At 41.1% G+C, this 15,732-nt stretch overlaps 1 protein-coding gene across 5 annotated transcripts in view; it reads left to right on the top strand.

The window, feature by feature from the left end:
• The window catches only part of Xiap (X-linked inhibitor of apoptosis), a 48,708-nt gene that overhangs the window by 2,045 nt on the left and 30,931 nt on the right, over positions 1 to 15,732 (top strand). For 2 of the 5 annotated variants that reach the window (XM_008833919.2, XM_029563963.1), the window contains exon 2: positions 190 to 331. Coding sequence is in view for 1 of the 5 variants with exons in the window: in XM_029563963.1 (XP_029419823.1) it covers positions 190 to 331 (142 nt within the window). In the remaining 4 variants the exon portion in view is untranslated. The other 3 variants (XM_029563966.1, XM_029563964.1, XM_017798390.2) reach the window with 2 other exon arrangements.

Genomic DNA, 15,732 nt, shown 5'->3' with positions numbered 1-15,732 from the left:
GCCAGGGGCGGGACCGTCGGGGGGGGGGGGGGGAAAAAGGGCGGGCTGTACCCGGGTGGTTTTTTTTTTTTTTTTTAATGATTCCTGACTTTGGACTCACTTCGTTCCCGGCTACCGAGTTTTCTCCGAGGGGACGGGCGGGCTGGCAAAGGCCGAGGGAGGTAGACAGACTTCCGTTTCCTTCTCTAGGCAGCCCACGGCTCACCGGAGTTGTGTTTTCCTGATCCGGCTCAAGCTGCCCCTCCTCCGGGACCCTCCCCTTCTCCGGGACCCGCCCCTCCGGAACGACCGGTCGCCGGCGGCGGCTGTGGAGACCTACAGGCTAGGCGCGGTGGGTACAGCTCTGGCCCGTTTCCCGCCCTCCCAGTCCTCCGCTCTCCCTTTCCTTCCCCGCCCTCTTTCCTTCCCTCTCCTTATCTTTTCCCTCCTTTTCTCTCCCCTCCATCTCCTCCCTCCCTACGTCCCTCTCCTCCCGCCCTCTTTTCCCTCCATTTCTCTCCCCTCCCTCCCTCTTGCCCCCGCCCTCTTCTCCCTCCCTTCCCTTTCCATTCCGTCAGCCCACCCCTCCCGTCTCTCACGCCCTCGGGTCGCGCTCCCGGAGGCCGGAGGGAAAGCCCCGCCCTCCTGCGGGGGATGCTGGGCCGGAGGCGGCCCCCCCGCCCCCCGGACTGCCCCAGGAAGTGGTGGGTGTGGTGCGGTGCGGGGTGGCTGGTGGCTGGTCCAGCCTGCGGGCCTGCGGGCCTGCCTCCTCCAACCTCATGACACCGCAGGTAAATCTAGTCGGATAACTTTCCGAGCGATCTGCTCGGCCGGCCCCTTGTGATGCCTGTGGCAGATGTGGGCGCCGAGGTGTTTGTGGCCAGGGCATGTGAAACTGAGAGCACGCGCCGGAGAGCTTCCGGAGGAGGATATGAGCTACTAACTCCTGCCAACCTTTCCCGCCTCAGTCACCTCCACTGTGTATCCTCGGAAACCACGTCAGTGTGACTTTCCGTTTCACTATTTTAACTCCATAGTTGACCTATTGTGGGGTTTTTATTTTCTGAGGGAGGGGAGTGGTGTCCGCCAAAACTCAGCATCAGCTTTCTCCATCCCCAGAAAAGAAAAAAATGGTCACGGTTGGGGGGAAAACTCCGATTTTAATGATCTACTACTTTGCCTGCAAGTAGGATTACGTCACTACTGCCACATTTCTACCTTGATCGTTAATGAGTTTACCTTTGTAAAACTGGAGAGTTGCAAGTTTCTTCTCATTTTCTCCTTAATGCCTTTTTTTCTCCCCAGCCACTTCAAGAGACGGCCATTTTAGGATTATGACATTTTTAGAGTTAGAAAGGATCTTAGCCCAATCTTTTGGCAAAAACCGAGGCTTGTATTGGGTCACATGGTTTCTTGAAAGCTAAACAGAAAAGTCGATTAACAGTGGTTACTTACAGCGGACAAAAGGGGAGGCAGACTTGACTTTGCTTCTCACCCGTGCCTTAAGTGTGTATTGAATCTTAGGGTAAGTTTTGATTTTATTACCAAAAAGTGTTAAAGTCACACACTGTATATCAACGTAAGTATATGCCATTGGAGCATGTGCATAAATATATTTATACATGTTGTATATATCAGTGATTTGTACTGTGAAATCCAGTCTGGCTTATGTTATCTGACAGGACAGGCTTCATTATTTGGGTATTCATACTTTTCCTCTATGGCTCTCTCTTCATTAGTGAGGTGGTAAAAGTGCTAGTAGGCTACAGTTTTAGACGGTGTGCCAAGCTTCTTGATTATTGAATAGTGTAGCAGACTATAACAGTCAAGATATCCAATTTGACATTCAGATAAAGGAAATCTTAATTATAGACTTTCTGGATAAAAATTATTTTTTTAAAATATTTTTCTAATTTTATGTGGATGAATGTATTGCTTGCAAGTGTGTAAGTGCACCAGTGTTGTGCAGTGCTGGAGGAGATCAGGAGACAGCGTTGAATCCTCTGGAACTGGAGTTAAGGATGATTGTTAGCTGCCATGTGGGTTCTGGGAACCGATCTCAGGTCCTCTGCAAGAGCAGCTAGTGCTCTTAACCACTGAACCATCTCTTCATCACCAAAATTATTTTTTGAAAAGGTTGCCAGGCATGGTGACGCATGCCTTTAAATCCTAGCACTTGGGAGGCATAGGTAGGTGGATCTCTGTGAGGCCAGTCTGGTGAATACCCCCCCCCCAAAAAAGAAAAAAGAGAAGGTTAAGGAGTGAATTGGGGATGTTGCTCAGTGGTTCAGTTCTTGCCTAACATGTGCAAGACCCTGCATTTTTTTTTTAGCATGGCAAAACAGGTGATCAAAGTACATTATATACATGTATGAAAAATCATAATAAACCCATTATTTTTAGAAATACTTTTATTTTGTGTATCAGTGTTTTCTCTGCATGTATGTGAGTGCACCTGTGTTGTGCAATGCCCACGGAGGCCAGAAGTGGGCATTGGATTCTTGTGGAACTGGTGTTACAGGCCGGTTGTTAGCTGCCATTTGGGTCTGGGAATCAAACCTGGGTCCTCTGCAAGAGCAGCCAGTACTCTTAACTGCTGAGTCGTCTCTCCAGTGCCCAAAATCCATTATTTTGTGCACTGACTATACACCATTGGAGAAAAAGGGGGAAAAAAATAAGCCAAGCATGGTGACTTTCACCTGTAATTCCAGCACTCTGGAGGCAAGGAAAGAGAATTTTAAAAGTCCAGCCTAGGCTACATAGTGGGACCTTGTATCAAAAACAGCAAAGTCAGGATTCATACCTGTTATCTCTGCATTTGGTAGGTGGAAGAGGATTATAGTTCAAAGCCAGCCTGGGCTACATCAGACCCTTTACAGAGTACCACAATCAACCAGTAAACATTTTATATTGTATAACATTGTTTGGTATACAGAGGTAAACTGTGCTTTTTGTGCCGTCTTCATTTATTTTCTTGGTGTTATACAGGTCTAAAAATAGTAAGATTTTGGTTCGTAAAAACTTGAAGGAGTTGGAGGATTTATTTCAGGGGCAGAATGTTTGCTTAGCATGCACAAGGCCCTGTATTCAATCCCTAGTACTAGGGAGTAGGGGAAGTAAGACTGAACTGGTGCTGAACTCAGTTCTCTAGATAGACTAATGAGGACCCAAGGGTGAGAAAACTAATTGCTCAAAGTTATGTAGTTGATAATTAGCAGACCTTGCTCTGTGGTCTACATTCTAGTTTTGAACCCTTACACTATACCTGTAACTTTATTGCTTTCTCGTGCACTCAATGAGGTCATCTAAGCTAGCAAAGTAATGCTGACTAAACGTTAGCCACACATTTCAGTGGGCAAGCACTATGGTAATTTAATGTGCCAGTTAATTTTGTGTAGCACTTATAGTAGTAACATGTGTTCACCTTAGATTTTATTGTATGTGTTAATTTGTTTAGGGTATCCTCTATATTTAATGCTTGGAGACACCAAATGTAACAATGAGATTTTGCTGTTTTTGACTAACGCTAATAGTTAAATCTAATAGCAAGTGCTGGGGGGCGGGGAGGCCATGATTTGGAAAATAAAAATTTATTGTGTGCCTCCTTTGTGCCAGGCATGGGACTTGGGGGGGTTCTTTTTTAAGACAGAGTTTCCCTGTAGCCCCAGATATCCTGGAACTCACTACGTACACCAGGCTGGCATTGATCACACGGAGATCTGCCTGCCTCTGCCACCCAAATGCTGGATTATAGGCATGCACAACCACACCCGGCCCAGACTTGGGACTTTGTGGCAGGGTTCCAAAGATGAATAAGTGCCACTTATCGTGATACACACTTGTAATCCTACTACTTGAGAAGCTGAGATAGGAGGATCAAAAAGTCCAGGACAGCGTGGGCTACATATCAAGACCCCTATCTCAAAAAACCGAGATGAATAGGGTAAAATAGATGCCCTTGTGATTTTGAGTCTGGAAGGTTATGATAACTCTCAATTCTTAAATTTATCTCTCTGGGATAATCTGTTAATAGTATTATATAATTTGTTAACACTGTTTAAGGTCATTGTTTATGTAGATTTGAGGAAACAAACAGTGATAAATGAGAAACTAATACTGAATTTAGCAGATAATCATGTGCTATAGAAAGCATCCTGAATTAGATGCCCTGGGACTTGGGGTTTTGTATTGAGTATATTTCTAGTTAGCTGTGGGATTGTGACACTTCATGTTTATTTTCTTTGTTACAAAAACATGTTTAGTTTGTTGAATTCAAAACATATAAAAGGGTATTTTGAATATTTTAAGCAAAAAAGCCATGTTATAGAAAAGTTACAAAATTTGGGATAGGATTAAAAAAAACTAGGGTTATGTTATATCTATATTATTTTAATCCTTTTTTCCCATTTGTCGTTTTGTTGTCGGCAATTCCTGTTTTGTAAAGCCTTTCAAAATGTAATTTTTATTATCTCATATTTTATTTTATTTTGTTCCTTTTTGAGGCAAGGTCTTGCTATGTAGTCCAGGCTGGCTTCCAGTGTGGTTTCAGTCCTTCCTCAGCATCCTCAGTACTGGGAATACAGGTGTGAGCCACCGCATTTAGCCTCAGATTTTATTTTTACACTTAATCGTAACCAAAAACGCTGAGAAGGGATAGATTTTATTTCTTTTTGGAGACAGGGTCTCATTATGTAGCCCTAGCTGTCCTGCACCTTGATGTGTAAACCAGGCTGGCCTTGGTAGATTTTTTTATATACACAATATAATATAGATATGCTATATAAGTATGTATGTTTTTTAAGACAGTCTCCCTATAGCCCCAGCTGGCCTGGAACTCACTTTATAGACCAGGCAGACCTCCATCTCACAGGGGTCCACGTGCCTTTGCCTCTCCAGTGCTGGGGATAGATTCTATTTTTATTTTATTATTATTATTTTTGTCTTTTTGAGACAGGATCTCCCTGTAGCCCCAGCTGACCTGGAACTCACTCTGTAAACCAGGCTGGCCTTGAATTCACAGAGGTCCCCCTACCTCTGCCTCCCAAGTGCTGGGATCAAAGGTGTGGGCCACCAGGCTCAGCCTAGATTTTATTTTTTAAAGTGCCTTATACAAGCTATATGTTGTTGCATATTCCTATATTCCCAGCTATTCTGGGGGCTTAAGCAGAAGGATCTTTGAACCCAGGATATTAAGGCTAGCATGGCATAATAAAGACGCTGCAGACACACACAAAAAAATGTCTTGTGAAAATTTTTTTTGGTCCTATTTGTTTGGCTTTATTTGTTTTGAGATAGGGTCTCCCTGTAGCCCCAGCTGGCCTGAAACTTGCTTTGTAGACCAGGCTGGCCTCAGTCTTACAGAGATCCACCTGCCTCCTGAGCGCTATGATTAAAAAAGGTGTGCACCACCACACTCAGTAACAAAATTATGTTTTGGAATGAAATATTTCAAAGGAACAAGAAGTTAAGAACAAGGTGGAAATTGAAACCTCAGTATCTTGTGATTTATACTTTTTTGAGATAGGGTCTTGCTCTGTAGCCCCAGACTGGCCTAGAACTCTCCTCCTGCCTCCGGCCTGAGTGCTAGAAGTTGGAAGTATGTGCCACCACACCCACACCCAGCTTTCTTTCATTTAATTTTAAACTTCTTGTGCTATATATTTGAATTTGAATTTTTTGGAAGTATAATAGTTTAAAACTGACCTATTGAATTCTTGATTTATATGTGGTAAGTATTCTTGATTATTTTGGCTAAGAGAATTTGGCTCAGAAGCTTTTACTCAAGCGAATAGTTCCTAAGTTGCAGAGGTAGGGTCCCATATCAGCGTATTGACATCCACTCTCATATCTAATAAGTAGTGCTTTGTAAAACATTAATCAGGGGCTGGAGAGATGGCTCAGTGGTTAAGAGCACTTGCTGCTCTTGCAGAGGGCCCAAGTTCAGTCCCAACACCCACATGGTGGCTAACAACTGCCTGGAACCAACTCCAGGGAATCTGACGTTTTGTGGCCTCCAACAGCCTGCACACATGGCATACACACATAGACAGCTATACATACACAGAAATTTATTCGATTAAAAGGAAAAGTTAAAACTCCAAAGGCCTTCTAAGTAATCCAAAAGAAAGGTCCTACCAAATTCTGATAAAATAGTTGCTGGTTATTGTATTAGACACAGAGGTTTGATCCTAAATGTGACTTGTATTTTTTTAATATTTTATTATTTTTATTGTATGTGTATGTGTATATTGCCTGCATGTGGGTTAAGTGCACCTGTGTCATGCAATGCCTGCAGAGGACAGAAAAGGCTGTTGGATCCCCTGGAACTGGAGTTATGACAGTTGTTAGCTGCCATGTGGGTGCTGGAATTCAAACCTGGGTCTTCTGCAAGAACAGTCAGTGTTCTTGCCCAATGAGCCATCTCTCCAGCCCCCGTGACTTATGTTTTATCTGCTCTATGATTGTAAATAGTTTTGTCTGTTCTGTGACAAAACCATATTTTTATCCATTTTGCTAGATAGGTCAGCAGTTTTTATTATTTTTGTTTATGGTATAATTTTATGCATTCTTTGTGGGGGTGTTTTTTTGTTTTGGTTTCTTTTATTTTATTTTATTTTATTTTTTTGACGGAGTCTCATTATGTAGCCCTGGCTGGCCTTAAACTTAATATATTGACCAAGCTGTGAATTAGTGAATTTTTTTTCTGAGCTGGGTTTCCATGTAGCAACACTGGCCTGGAACTCATGATGTAGACCAGGCTGGCCTTCATCTCACAGAGATCCGCCTGCCTCTGCCTCCTGAGTACTGGGATTAAAAGCGTGTCACCATGTCCCAGCTTGTGTTTTGTATATTTGAGACAAATTTCTTACTCTGTAGTCTAGGCTGGCTTTGAGTTAGTTGATCCTAGTTCCTCAGCCTCCCAAGTGCTGAATTATAACCATGTGCCACCGTTCCAGATTTGGAAAAGGTTCTTGAAGGAAATTTACTAAGGCTTTGTATGTTCGCTCCCTTTGCAAAGGACGTTTGTTTGCATTAAAGACTGTATTAGTATCCATGTTGACTTTATTTTTTTTAAATACTTTATTATTTTTATTTTATGTGTATGCATGTATCGCTTGCATGTATGTAAGTGCACCCAAGTCCTGCAATGCCCACAGAGGACAGAAGAGGCTGTCGGATCCCCTGGAACTGGAGTTACGGATAGTTGTTAGCTGCCATGTAGGTGCTGGGATTCCAACCCGGGTCTTCTTCAAGAACAGTCAGTGTTCTTAACCGCTGAGCCATCTCTCCAGCCCCATCTCTGTTGACTTTTGTACCTGGTCTGATTTCAGGAACTTTCTCAGTCTTCAAAATATGTTTTATTAATTACTTGTGTATGATCCAGGGCATAGGTTTCCCTGTGTAGCCAGGCTGACCTCATATTCCAGGTCCTTCTGCTTCAGCCTTCTGAGTGCTAGGGTTTTAGGCTTGCACTACTACACTCCACATAGCAGACGCTCTGGGCTCTGAGGAAGTATAGGTGGTATGAATCTGTGTCACAGTTCTGCCATTTTCACTGAACAGGGCTTATTTTTTCCATCAGTCTGCTGAGTAATGGCCATTGTAAATTGTCTTAAATTCTGAAGTTTTCAGTTAAATGGGATAGAGTATCCTAGTGATCAGTAGTGAATACTTGAGTCTGAAACCTGTGTGTTATTCATAGTAAGTGTTCTTTTGTGGAATATGGTCCTACATTTTGTTGAAGAAAAGATGAGGGAATTACCTTACCATGTGTCCACCTTGAGGGGAGTAGGCCTATGGAGTAATTATTATAAATAAATTGGCAAGGAATGAGGGTTATCTGCACAAATCGAATAATACTGTGGCTTTCTAAATTAACTATAAGCCTTGTAATATATATTCCCTTTGTTCATTCTCCGTATGCCCTTTCAGTTGTTTGTAGGTTTAACAATCAAGTATATATTGTTTGCAGCACTATTTATCATGTTAGTTCCTGAACTTAGGATTTAAGTGCTCATTAATGCCATTCAGTTGTTTCAATGACTCAAGTTCTTAATGGGAGAGAAATAACTTGTTTTATAGAGACACATGTATTTTTATTACACAGGCACATACACATATTTTTGTAATGTTGGGGAGTGAACCCAGAGCCTCACAAGTAAGGCCTCTGCTTCTGAAATACATCCCCCAGCTCATTGTTAATTTTTAGGAAGTTTATACAATAGTAGGTTTCCATGTGTCTTTTTCAAACATCCTTAGGGTTAATTATCCCTCGCCCTACTCTCTCCTGTGCCACTCATTCATACCCCTCCACACTTAAAACATCCCCCCTCCCCCATTCAGCTCGATAAGGAGAAGCTGTTCTTTTTGAAAAAAAGATATGATCATTAGCATCCATTTCATAGACATTGTTCATGAACCTGATGAAGGAAATCTGGGCTCTTTCCACTTATTAATAAAGGTGAACAAAGCAGCTATACAAACTTTTGTTTTAAGAAATGTTTGGTGCCGGGCACGGTGGCTCATGCCTGTAGTCCCAGCACTTGGGAGGCAGAGGCAGGCGGATCTCTGAGTTCAAGGCCAGCCTGGTCTACATAGTGAGTTCCAGGACAGCTGGGGCTATGGGGAGACCCTTCTTCAAAAAGACAAAAAAAAGAGAAATGTTTGGTGTTCATTTGTGTCCCTAATAGCTAATGATACTGTGAATCTCTTCTTAGATGTATGCCATTTTAGACTTTTTTTCTGTGATGAATGTTTTCTAATGATCCTGTGGTAATTATTTCTTAAATGCAATGTCTTTATCAAAGTATATTTAAAAATGTTTTTATCATCTTTGATGCTATTTTGGACACAAAAAAACAAAAAAAAATTACATTTGTGTGTGACACACAGGAATGGTCAGAAGATGACTTTTGTGCGTCAGTTCTCTCCTTCCACCTTATGGGCCCTGAGGATCAAACTCAGGGTCATCTGGCTTGGCAAGCACCTTTACCTGCTGAACCATCACACTGGCTCCCTTCTTTAATTTTTATTGTATATAGTTGAGGTATACAACTTGATGTTTCTGTAGATACATAATGAAATGTGTCTTTTGGTAGAGAGGTTTTGATTTGACTGAATATAATTAACCTGAAAAATATTTTATTGACTTTTAATTTAAAGTTAAAAGGAAATTTAAAGGAAAAAGGATAGTTTTCCTTGTGTTTTCTCTGTCTCTTCCCCGTTCCCTGTCCTCACCCTCTTTTGAGGCAGTTTCACTTTGTAGCCCAGCCCGAGGTTGAACTTGATTTGAGGTGAACCTTCCTTGGCCTCCTGTGTCCTGGGTTTGTACTCTTGAGCCACCTCACCCAGCTTTTCATCTTTTATAAGGACACCGGCTATATTATACTAGGGCTCACTTTGATGACATCATAACTTGATTATATCTATGAAGACTATTTCCTAATAAGGTAAAGAGCAATGATTTGTTTTACAGTGGAACTTTGACTTTTGAAACATTGAGTGTTTATAATAGTTAATTCTGTCATCAGAGATAGTGTTTTAGTGGGCTGTTTAAATCTGTATTAATTTTCAGAGTCAAAATTTCTTTCTTCATGGGTGAAGGGTGTATGTGTGAGGCCCTGGCTTTGGATCCCCAGCACTGGGTAAAAAATTTTCTTCTTTGGACCAGGAAGATGATTCAGTGGGTCAAGGCACTTGTTGACAAATCAGATGACTTGAGTTTGATACCCAGGACCCACATGATGAAGGAAGAGAACCAGAATTCCACAAATTGTTCTCCGACCTCCACACAAGTGTATTGGCATGCAGGCATGTACACACAAAGTGTCTGGTACATATATGAAATAGAACTATTTTTTTTTAAAGAATGATCTAATATGTGGCAGTTTAGATCATGATGCTATGGGGTAGATTTATTTATATTAAAATTTTTAAAGAAGGTAATAATTGACTCATATCTTAATATTTCTTTCTGGGCTGGTTACGGAACTCAAAACCTGGTGTATGGTAGACAAGGGCTCTAACGTTCGGCCTCCTTAAGCTATTTTATTTCATTTTGGAGACTGAGTATTGATATATTGCCTAGATTGCCCTTGGACTTGTGGGCTCAGGCAGTCTTCCTGGCTTTGCTATCCAAATAGCTGGGGCTACACTTGGGTGCCATTATGCACATTTTAAATTATTTTAATCTTTATTTCAAGTAATATATACTTCTATTGGGAAGCTTAATTCTAATGCATTTCTGAGTATTGTTCTTTTATTAAGCTTTATGTAAACTCTTGGGTGGCTTTTTTCCTATTGTTTTCACAGTAAAGTTTTTTTTTCCTCCCCCCCCCCTTTTTTTTCCTTCCAGTCCTGGGGATAGAACCCAGAACCTTGCACATACTGGCCTTGAAATTTCAGTATTCTCCTGCCAAAGGCACTCGAGTTAGGGATTACAGGTGTGCACCATCAGGCCCTGCTAACATTAAAGGTTTTAAAAATTCATTTAATCAATAATTTTTATTTTCTTTTTTGTTACTGCTGTTGTTGGATGGATTTTGTTTTGTTTTTGAGTTAGGATCTTGGTGTAGCCCAGGCTGCCTTCTCAAACTTATCCTCCTCCTGCTTATGATTCCCCAATGGTAGGATTACAAATGTGTAGTAGCACACCCAACTTTTTTCTTTTCTTTTGAAACAGGGTCTCGCTATGTAGCCCTGACTGGCCTCGAATGTGCTATATATAGACCAGGTTGGCCTCAAACTCAAAAATCTCCCTGCCTCTGCCTCCCAAGTACTGGAATTAATTGCCTGTTGCCACTATGCCTATCTTAAAAAATGTTTCTTACCATAATTTTACCATATAGAGAAAATATCCTTCAAAATTTAATCACTTGGCTTTTTTCATAGTTTTGAATAGCACACAAGCTGTTACAAAAGCATCCATATTAGTTTTACCATAAAATTAATAACTTTGGGAAGGATTGTCAACAAGCCACGGGAACTTAGGTTCTTTCTCATATACTTAATTTCTGCATATAATTATACTGTATTATTTGTGCATTGTACCATAAATTCTAAAATCAGGCAAAGAATGAAAGTAGGGGAAAGTAGATATATGGTATGGGAGACAACCTAATGAGAATAATACTGCATAAGTCTTTTAAAGTTGAGATTGTATTGATAGCATAATCCTACTAAAGGAAGTCCAGTAAGGCCGAGAATATAACTCATTGGCAGGGCACCAGCCCTGGATTTGATCCCTAATACCACAAAAGAGACAACAAAAAAATGAAAAATCTCTGTATGAAAAAAAAGTACGCAAGTTTATCATGTGTGTAAGATTCTCTTTAGCTATGTGTATGTCTAATGGGGTATGTGCATATAAGTTCAGGTGCCCACAGAGGACAGAGACGACATCCTCCTGGAACAGGACTTATAAGTAGTTGTGAGCTAACTTACATGGGTGCTAGGAACCAAATTCTGGTCCTCTGCAAGAGCAATATGTGTTTTTAACAACTGAGCCACCTCTAACTCTGATAATATTCTTTTAATCTTGGTGCATTTTGTATCCAAAACATTTACATTATTGGAATTCATTAAAGAGTATTAAAGTGGGGGTGGGAGTACTAGCTGCTCTTGTAAAGGACCTGGGCTTGGTTCCCAGCACTCACATGGCGGCTAACACCCTGTGTAACTCCAGTTCCAGGGGAGCCAACACCATCTTCGGACTTCTATAGACATTGCCCACATGGGTGCACTTAATACATGAAGGCAAACACTCATATACAAAAAATAAATAATTTTTTAAAAAGAATATTAAAGTGTCAGAAATGATGGCATGCGTCTGTAATCCCAGGTGTAGGGAGGCTGAGGCAAGAAGATGGCAAGTTTGATTGTAATCTGGACTATATAGTAAGTTTCAGACAAACGTAGCCTAGATAATGAGGCCTTGTCTCAACACCCCTTCCCTCTGAAAAAAATACATAAAATCACACTGGAAGTTGGAAATGGTGGCACAGGCTTGTAATCCTAGTAGGCGATAGGCTCCCTGGACTACAAAGCAGGTTCAAGGTCACTCAAACAAATAATACATTTTAAAAAATAAGAATAAAAGTAAACATAAAAAAGACTACTAAAACAGCCACTTGGTTTGTTTTGATTTCCTAGAAAAAGAATTTCAGAGAATGACGTGTACAATTAACAAAAAAATAACTGCATTAAGAAATAATACTAGTGGCTGGAGAGAGGGTTCAGCCATTAAGAGCATTGAATACTTTTGCAGAGGACCTGGATTTGGTTTCCAGAACCCACATGGCAGCTAACCACCATCCATAACTCCAGTTCCAGGGGATCCAATGCCCTCTTCTGGCCTCCACGGGCATTGCACAACACAGGTGGACTTATATACATGCAAGCTAAACACTCATACACATAAAAGTAAAAATGGGTCTTTTTGAGACAGGGTCTCCCCTGTAGCGCCAGCTGGTTTGGAACTTGCTATATAGACCAGGCTGGCCTCACAGCCCAGCTTCAAATTTTTTAAAATAATAATACTAGGCCAGGTGTGGCAGCACTCATCTTTAATCCCAGCACTTGAGAGATAGAGGCAGGCGCATCTTTGTGAGATTGTGGCCATCCGGATCTATATAGTGAGTTCCAGGAGAGCTGGGCCTAACAGGAAGACCCTTCTCCGGAAAGAATGAATGAATGAGTACTTAGAGCCAACAAGATGGTTCAGTACGGAAAGGTGACTGGCACCAGGCCTGATGATCGGAGTTTGATCCTTGGGGTTCACATCCCACAAGTTGTTTTGACCTCCACATGCATGCTGTGCTGCACGAACCCCCACCTCCAAAATAAGTAAATGTAATAAAATAAAATACTGGAGTTGGGTTGGTACACATCTGTAATCATAGGGCTTAGGAGATCGAGGCAGGAAGACCAAGGTTTAAAGTCACCCTCAAATGCATAGGGAATCAAAGCCAACCTGGGCTATACGGCATGCTGTCTCGTTCCTCTTCTCTCATCCCTCCAAAAAATGGAACTGGGCTGGAGAGATGGCTCAACAGTTAAGAGCACTGACTGCTCTTGCAGAGGACCTGAGTTCAATTCCCAGCTCCCACATGGTGGCTAATGACTGTCCATAACTCCAGTTCCCACATGGTGGCTAACAACCACCCATAACTCCAGTTCCAGGGGATCTGGCGCCGTCTTCTGGCCTCTAAGGGCATTGCACAGCATGGGTGCTTTTACATACAGGCATTATGTTCCTACACATAAAGTAAAAATAATAAATAAAAAAATTTTAAAAATACTTTGGAACATGAGAGCTGAGGTCCTCGGTACCATGAGAGATAGCATCAAGCCTTTCATGCTGGAATTATCTAATCTGGCTAAAGGAAAAATTAACTGGCTCTGGGAAATAAGTTCAGATATATAACCACTTCAAACAAATTATGTGAGGACAAACACTTAGTCCTCACATAATTCTGGTTTCATGTTATGACTTTTATCTTCTGAGGGTTTTTGATTTGGAGCATATGTTTCAGATGCTGTTCTTATACCACTTGCTAAGCTGACTTAATTAGAAGGAACAAAACCACTCTTCTTTAACTTAAAATTGAATTTGTCCTTGTTAAGGATTCTGCACTTTGGATTATAAAGGACCACATTTAGCCAGTGACACATTGCTGTTTTCTATAATAATGTCATATTCATGGCTGTTTATTCTTTGTTTGAGACAGGGTTTCATGTAGCTCAGCTGGCCTCAAACTCATTTAGTAGAAAATGGCCTTGAAATGGGTATGTAGCCCTGGCGGGTCTGAAATCTGTGGAATTCGCGCCTCAGCCTCCCAAGTAGTTAGGCTTTATACACATTAGGTACCATGCCTGGCTTATACCATTAACTTCTTTTTTTCACATTTATTTTGTGTGTATGTGTTTGTGTGTAGGTCAGAGGACAACTTGCAAGAGTTGAATGTCTCCTTCCACTTTGTGGGTCCTGGGGAATCAGACTCAGGTCATCAGGCTTGGTAGAAAGTGCCTAAGCCACTGAGCCATCTCACTGGCTCATCCATTAACTTCTACAACATTAACAGCTAACATTCTTATGTTGTGAGACAGACCTTTTGAAAGAAGCCAAGGTATAAAGATCCCTGAGTCTTTCCCTAAGATATGTGTTATGTTTTCTTATGTTGAAACCATCCAAGATAGAGTCCTGGGGAATATTTACTACTGTGTTTGTAAACAGGAACCCTGCAGTGAGTTTCTGGGAGAATATTCACATTTGTAATAGAAAACAGGAGTCTAAACTCTTAGAGCATACCAATGACTAGATAGGGTCTTTCTGTGTTTGATGGAGTAAAGTGTATCAGTTAAAAACGTGTGTGTGTGTGTGTGTGTGTGTGTGCGTGTGTGTGTGTGTGCGCGCGCGCGTGCCATAGCATGTGTAGCAGTAAGAAGACACCGTTAGGTGCTGGTGCTCATCTTCCACCTTGTTTGAAACATCGTCTTTTTGTTGTTTTCCCACTGATATATCAGACTAGCTTCTGGGGATTCTCCTATCTCTGCCTACTGTCTCCCAGTAGGAGTTCTGGGATCACAGATGTTGCATATGCATCTGGCATTTGTGTAGGTTCTGCGGATCAAACTCAGGTTTGCACACTTATATAGCCATCTCCCCAGCCAAGTTAAAAACATTCTGTTCTCAAAATAGTGTGCTCGTGTCAAAAAGGCATTGTTGCCTGCTTCTTTATTCTTCGGTATAAAAATTCTGAACAGTTGGCTGTTGAAACAGCTTTAGGATAGTTAATGTTTATACATTCTGAGTCTCCCTAGATATTATTTTCGTGCCCTAATGAAGTGTTAACATCGTGTCTCTGATGAACATATTACACTAATCCATAATCTCCTTAGAATTTCCAGGCTTTGCTTTTTTTTTTTTTCAGTGAACACTAGTGAAATTTTGTGCCAGTCTTGCTCTTAACCTGCAAGCTGAGGAGTGTCACTAATCACAGCAACCACAGTTGATACTGAGCACAGAGCTGCCCTTCAGGAGTGGCAGGAGGGCCTGTAAGCATGTTAAAGTCCAGGAACCCACAGCCCAAAGATGCATGTGGGATCCCAGCCTTGAGCTCCACTGCTGTGCTAGCAAATTTGTGTGCAGCCTTGTCTTTGTGGGGACTTGTGATCTGTTTTCTTTCTGGTGGGGACTTGACTCAACAAATGTGAGGCTGCTTGAGAGATTTTTTTTCACAGAAAAAAACAAGACTGTATTGAAAACAAGCACCAACACTTTTTCTTGTCATTAATCCCTATAAAGCACAAAATAACAACTATTTACATAATTTTCACATTGTATTGGGAATTATAAGTAATCTAGAAATAATTTAAAGTTTATAGAAGGACCTGTACAGATTATATAAAAATCCTAAATTATTGTATATAGGGCGACCTAAGCCTCTACAGCTGTCCTGGAACACAACCTCCAGGTGGCCTTTTGGTGGGCCTTTTTATATACTTTCATATGAATGAGTTTTCATATGAATGACTTTTTTTTTCAATGAAATATTTTTTTTTAATTAGAAGAAGCATTTCATTACAACAGCATTAACCTATTCAAAAAAATTTTTCTGATCTAGGGTACATCTCTTTCAAAATTGGCTGTACATTTCTAGGTTTACAGATGAATTATTATGCTTATACAATCTTTTACTCATTATAAACTCTATAAGACATAAAATTAAATGAGGTTCCAACGTTTAAAAAAGA

The sequence above is a fragment of the Nannospalax galili genome, unplaced genomic scaffold (assembly GCF_000622305.1).
Source record: "Nannospalax galili isolate Female #2095 unplaced genomic scaffold, S.galili_v1.0 scaffold75, whole genome shotgun sequence".
NCBI lineage: Eukaryota > Metazoa > Chordata > Mammalia > Rodentia > Spalacidae > Nannospalax > Nannospalax galili.
This window is presented reverse-complemented; position numbering and strand designations above follow the sequence as displayed.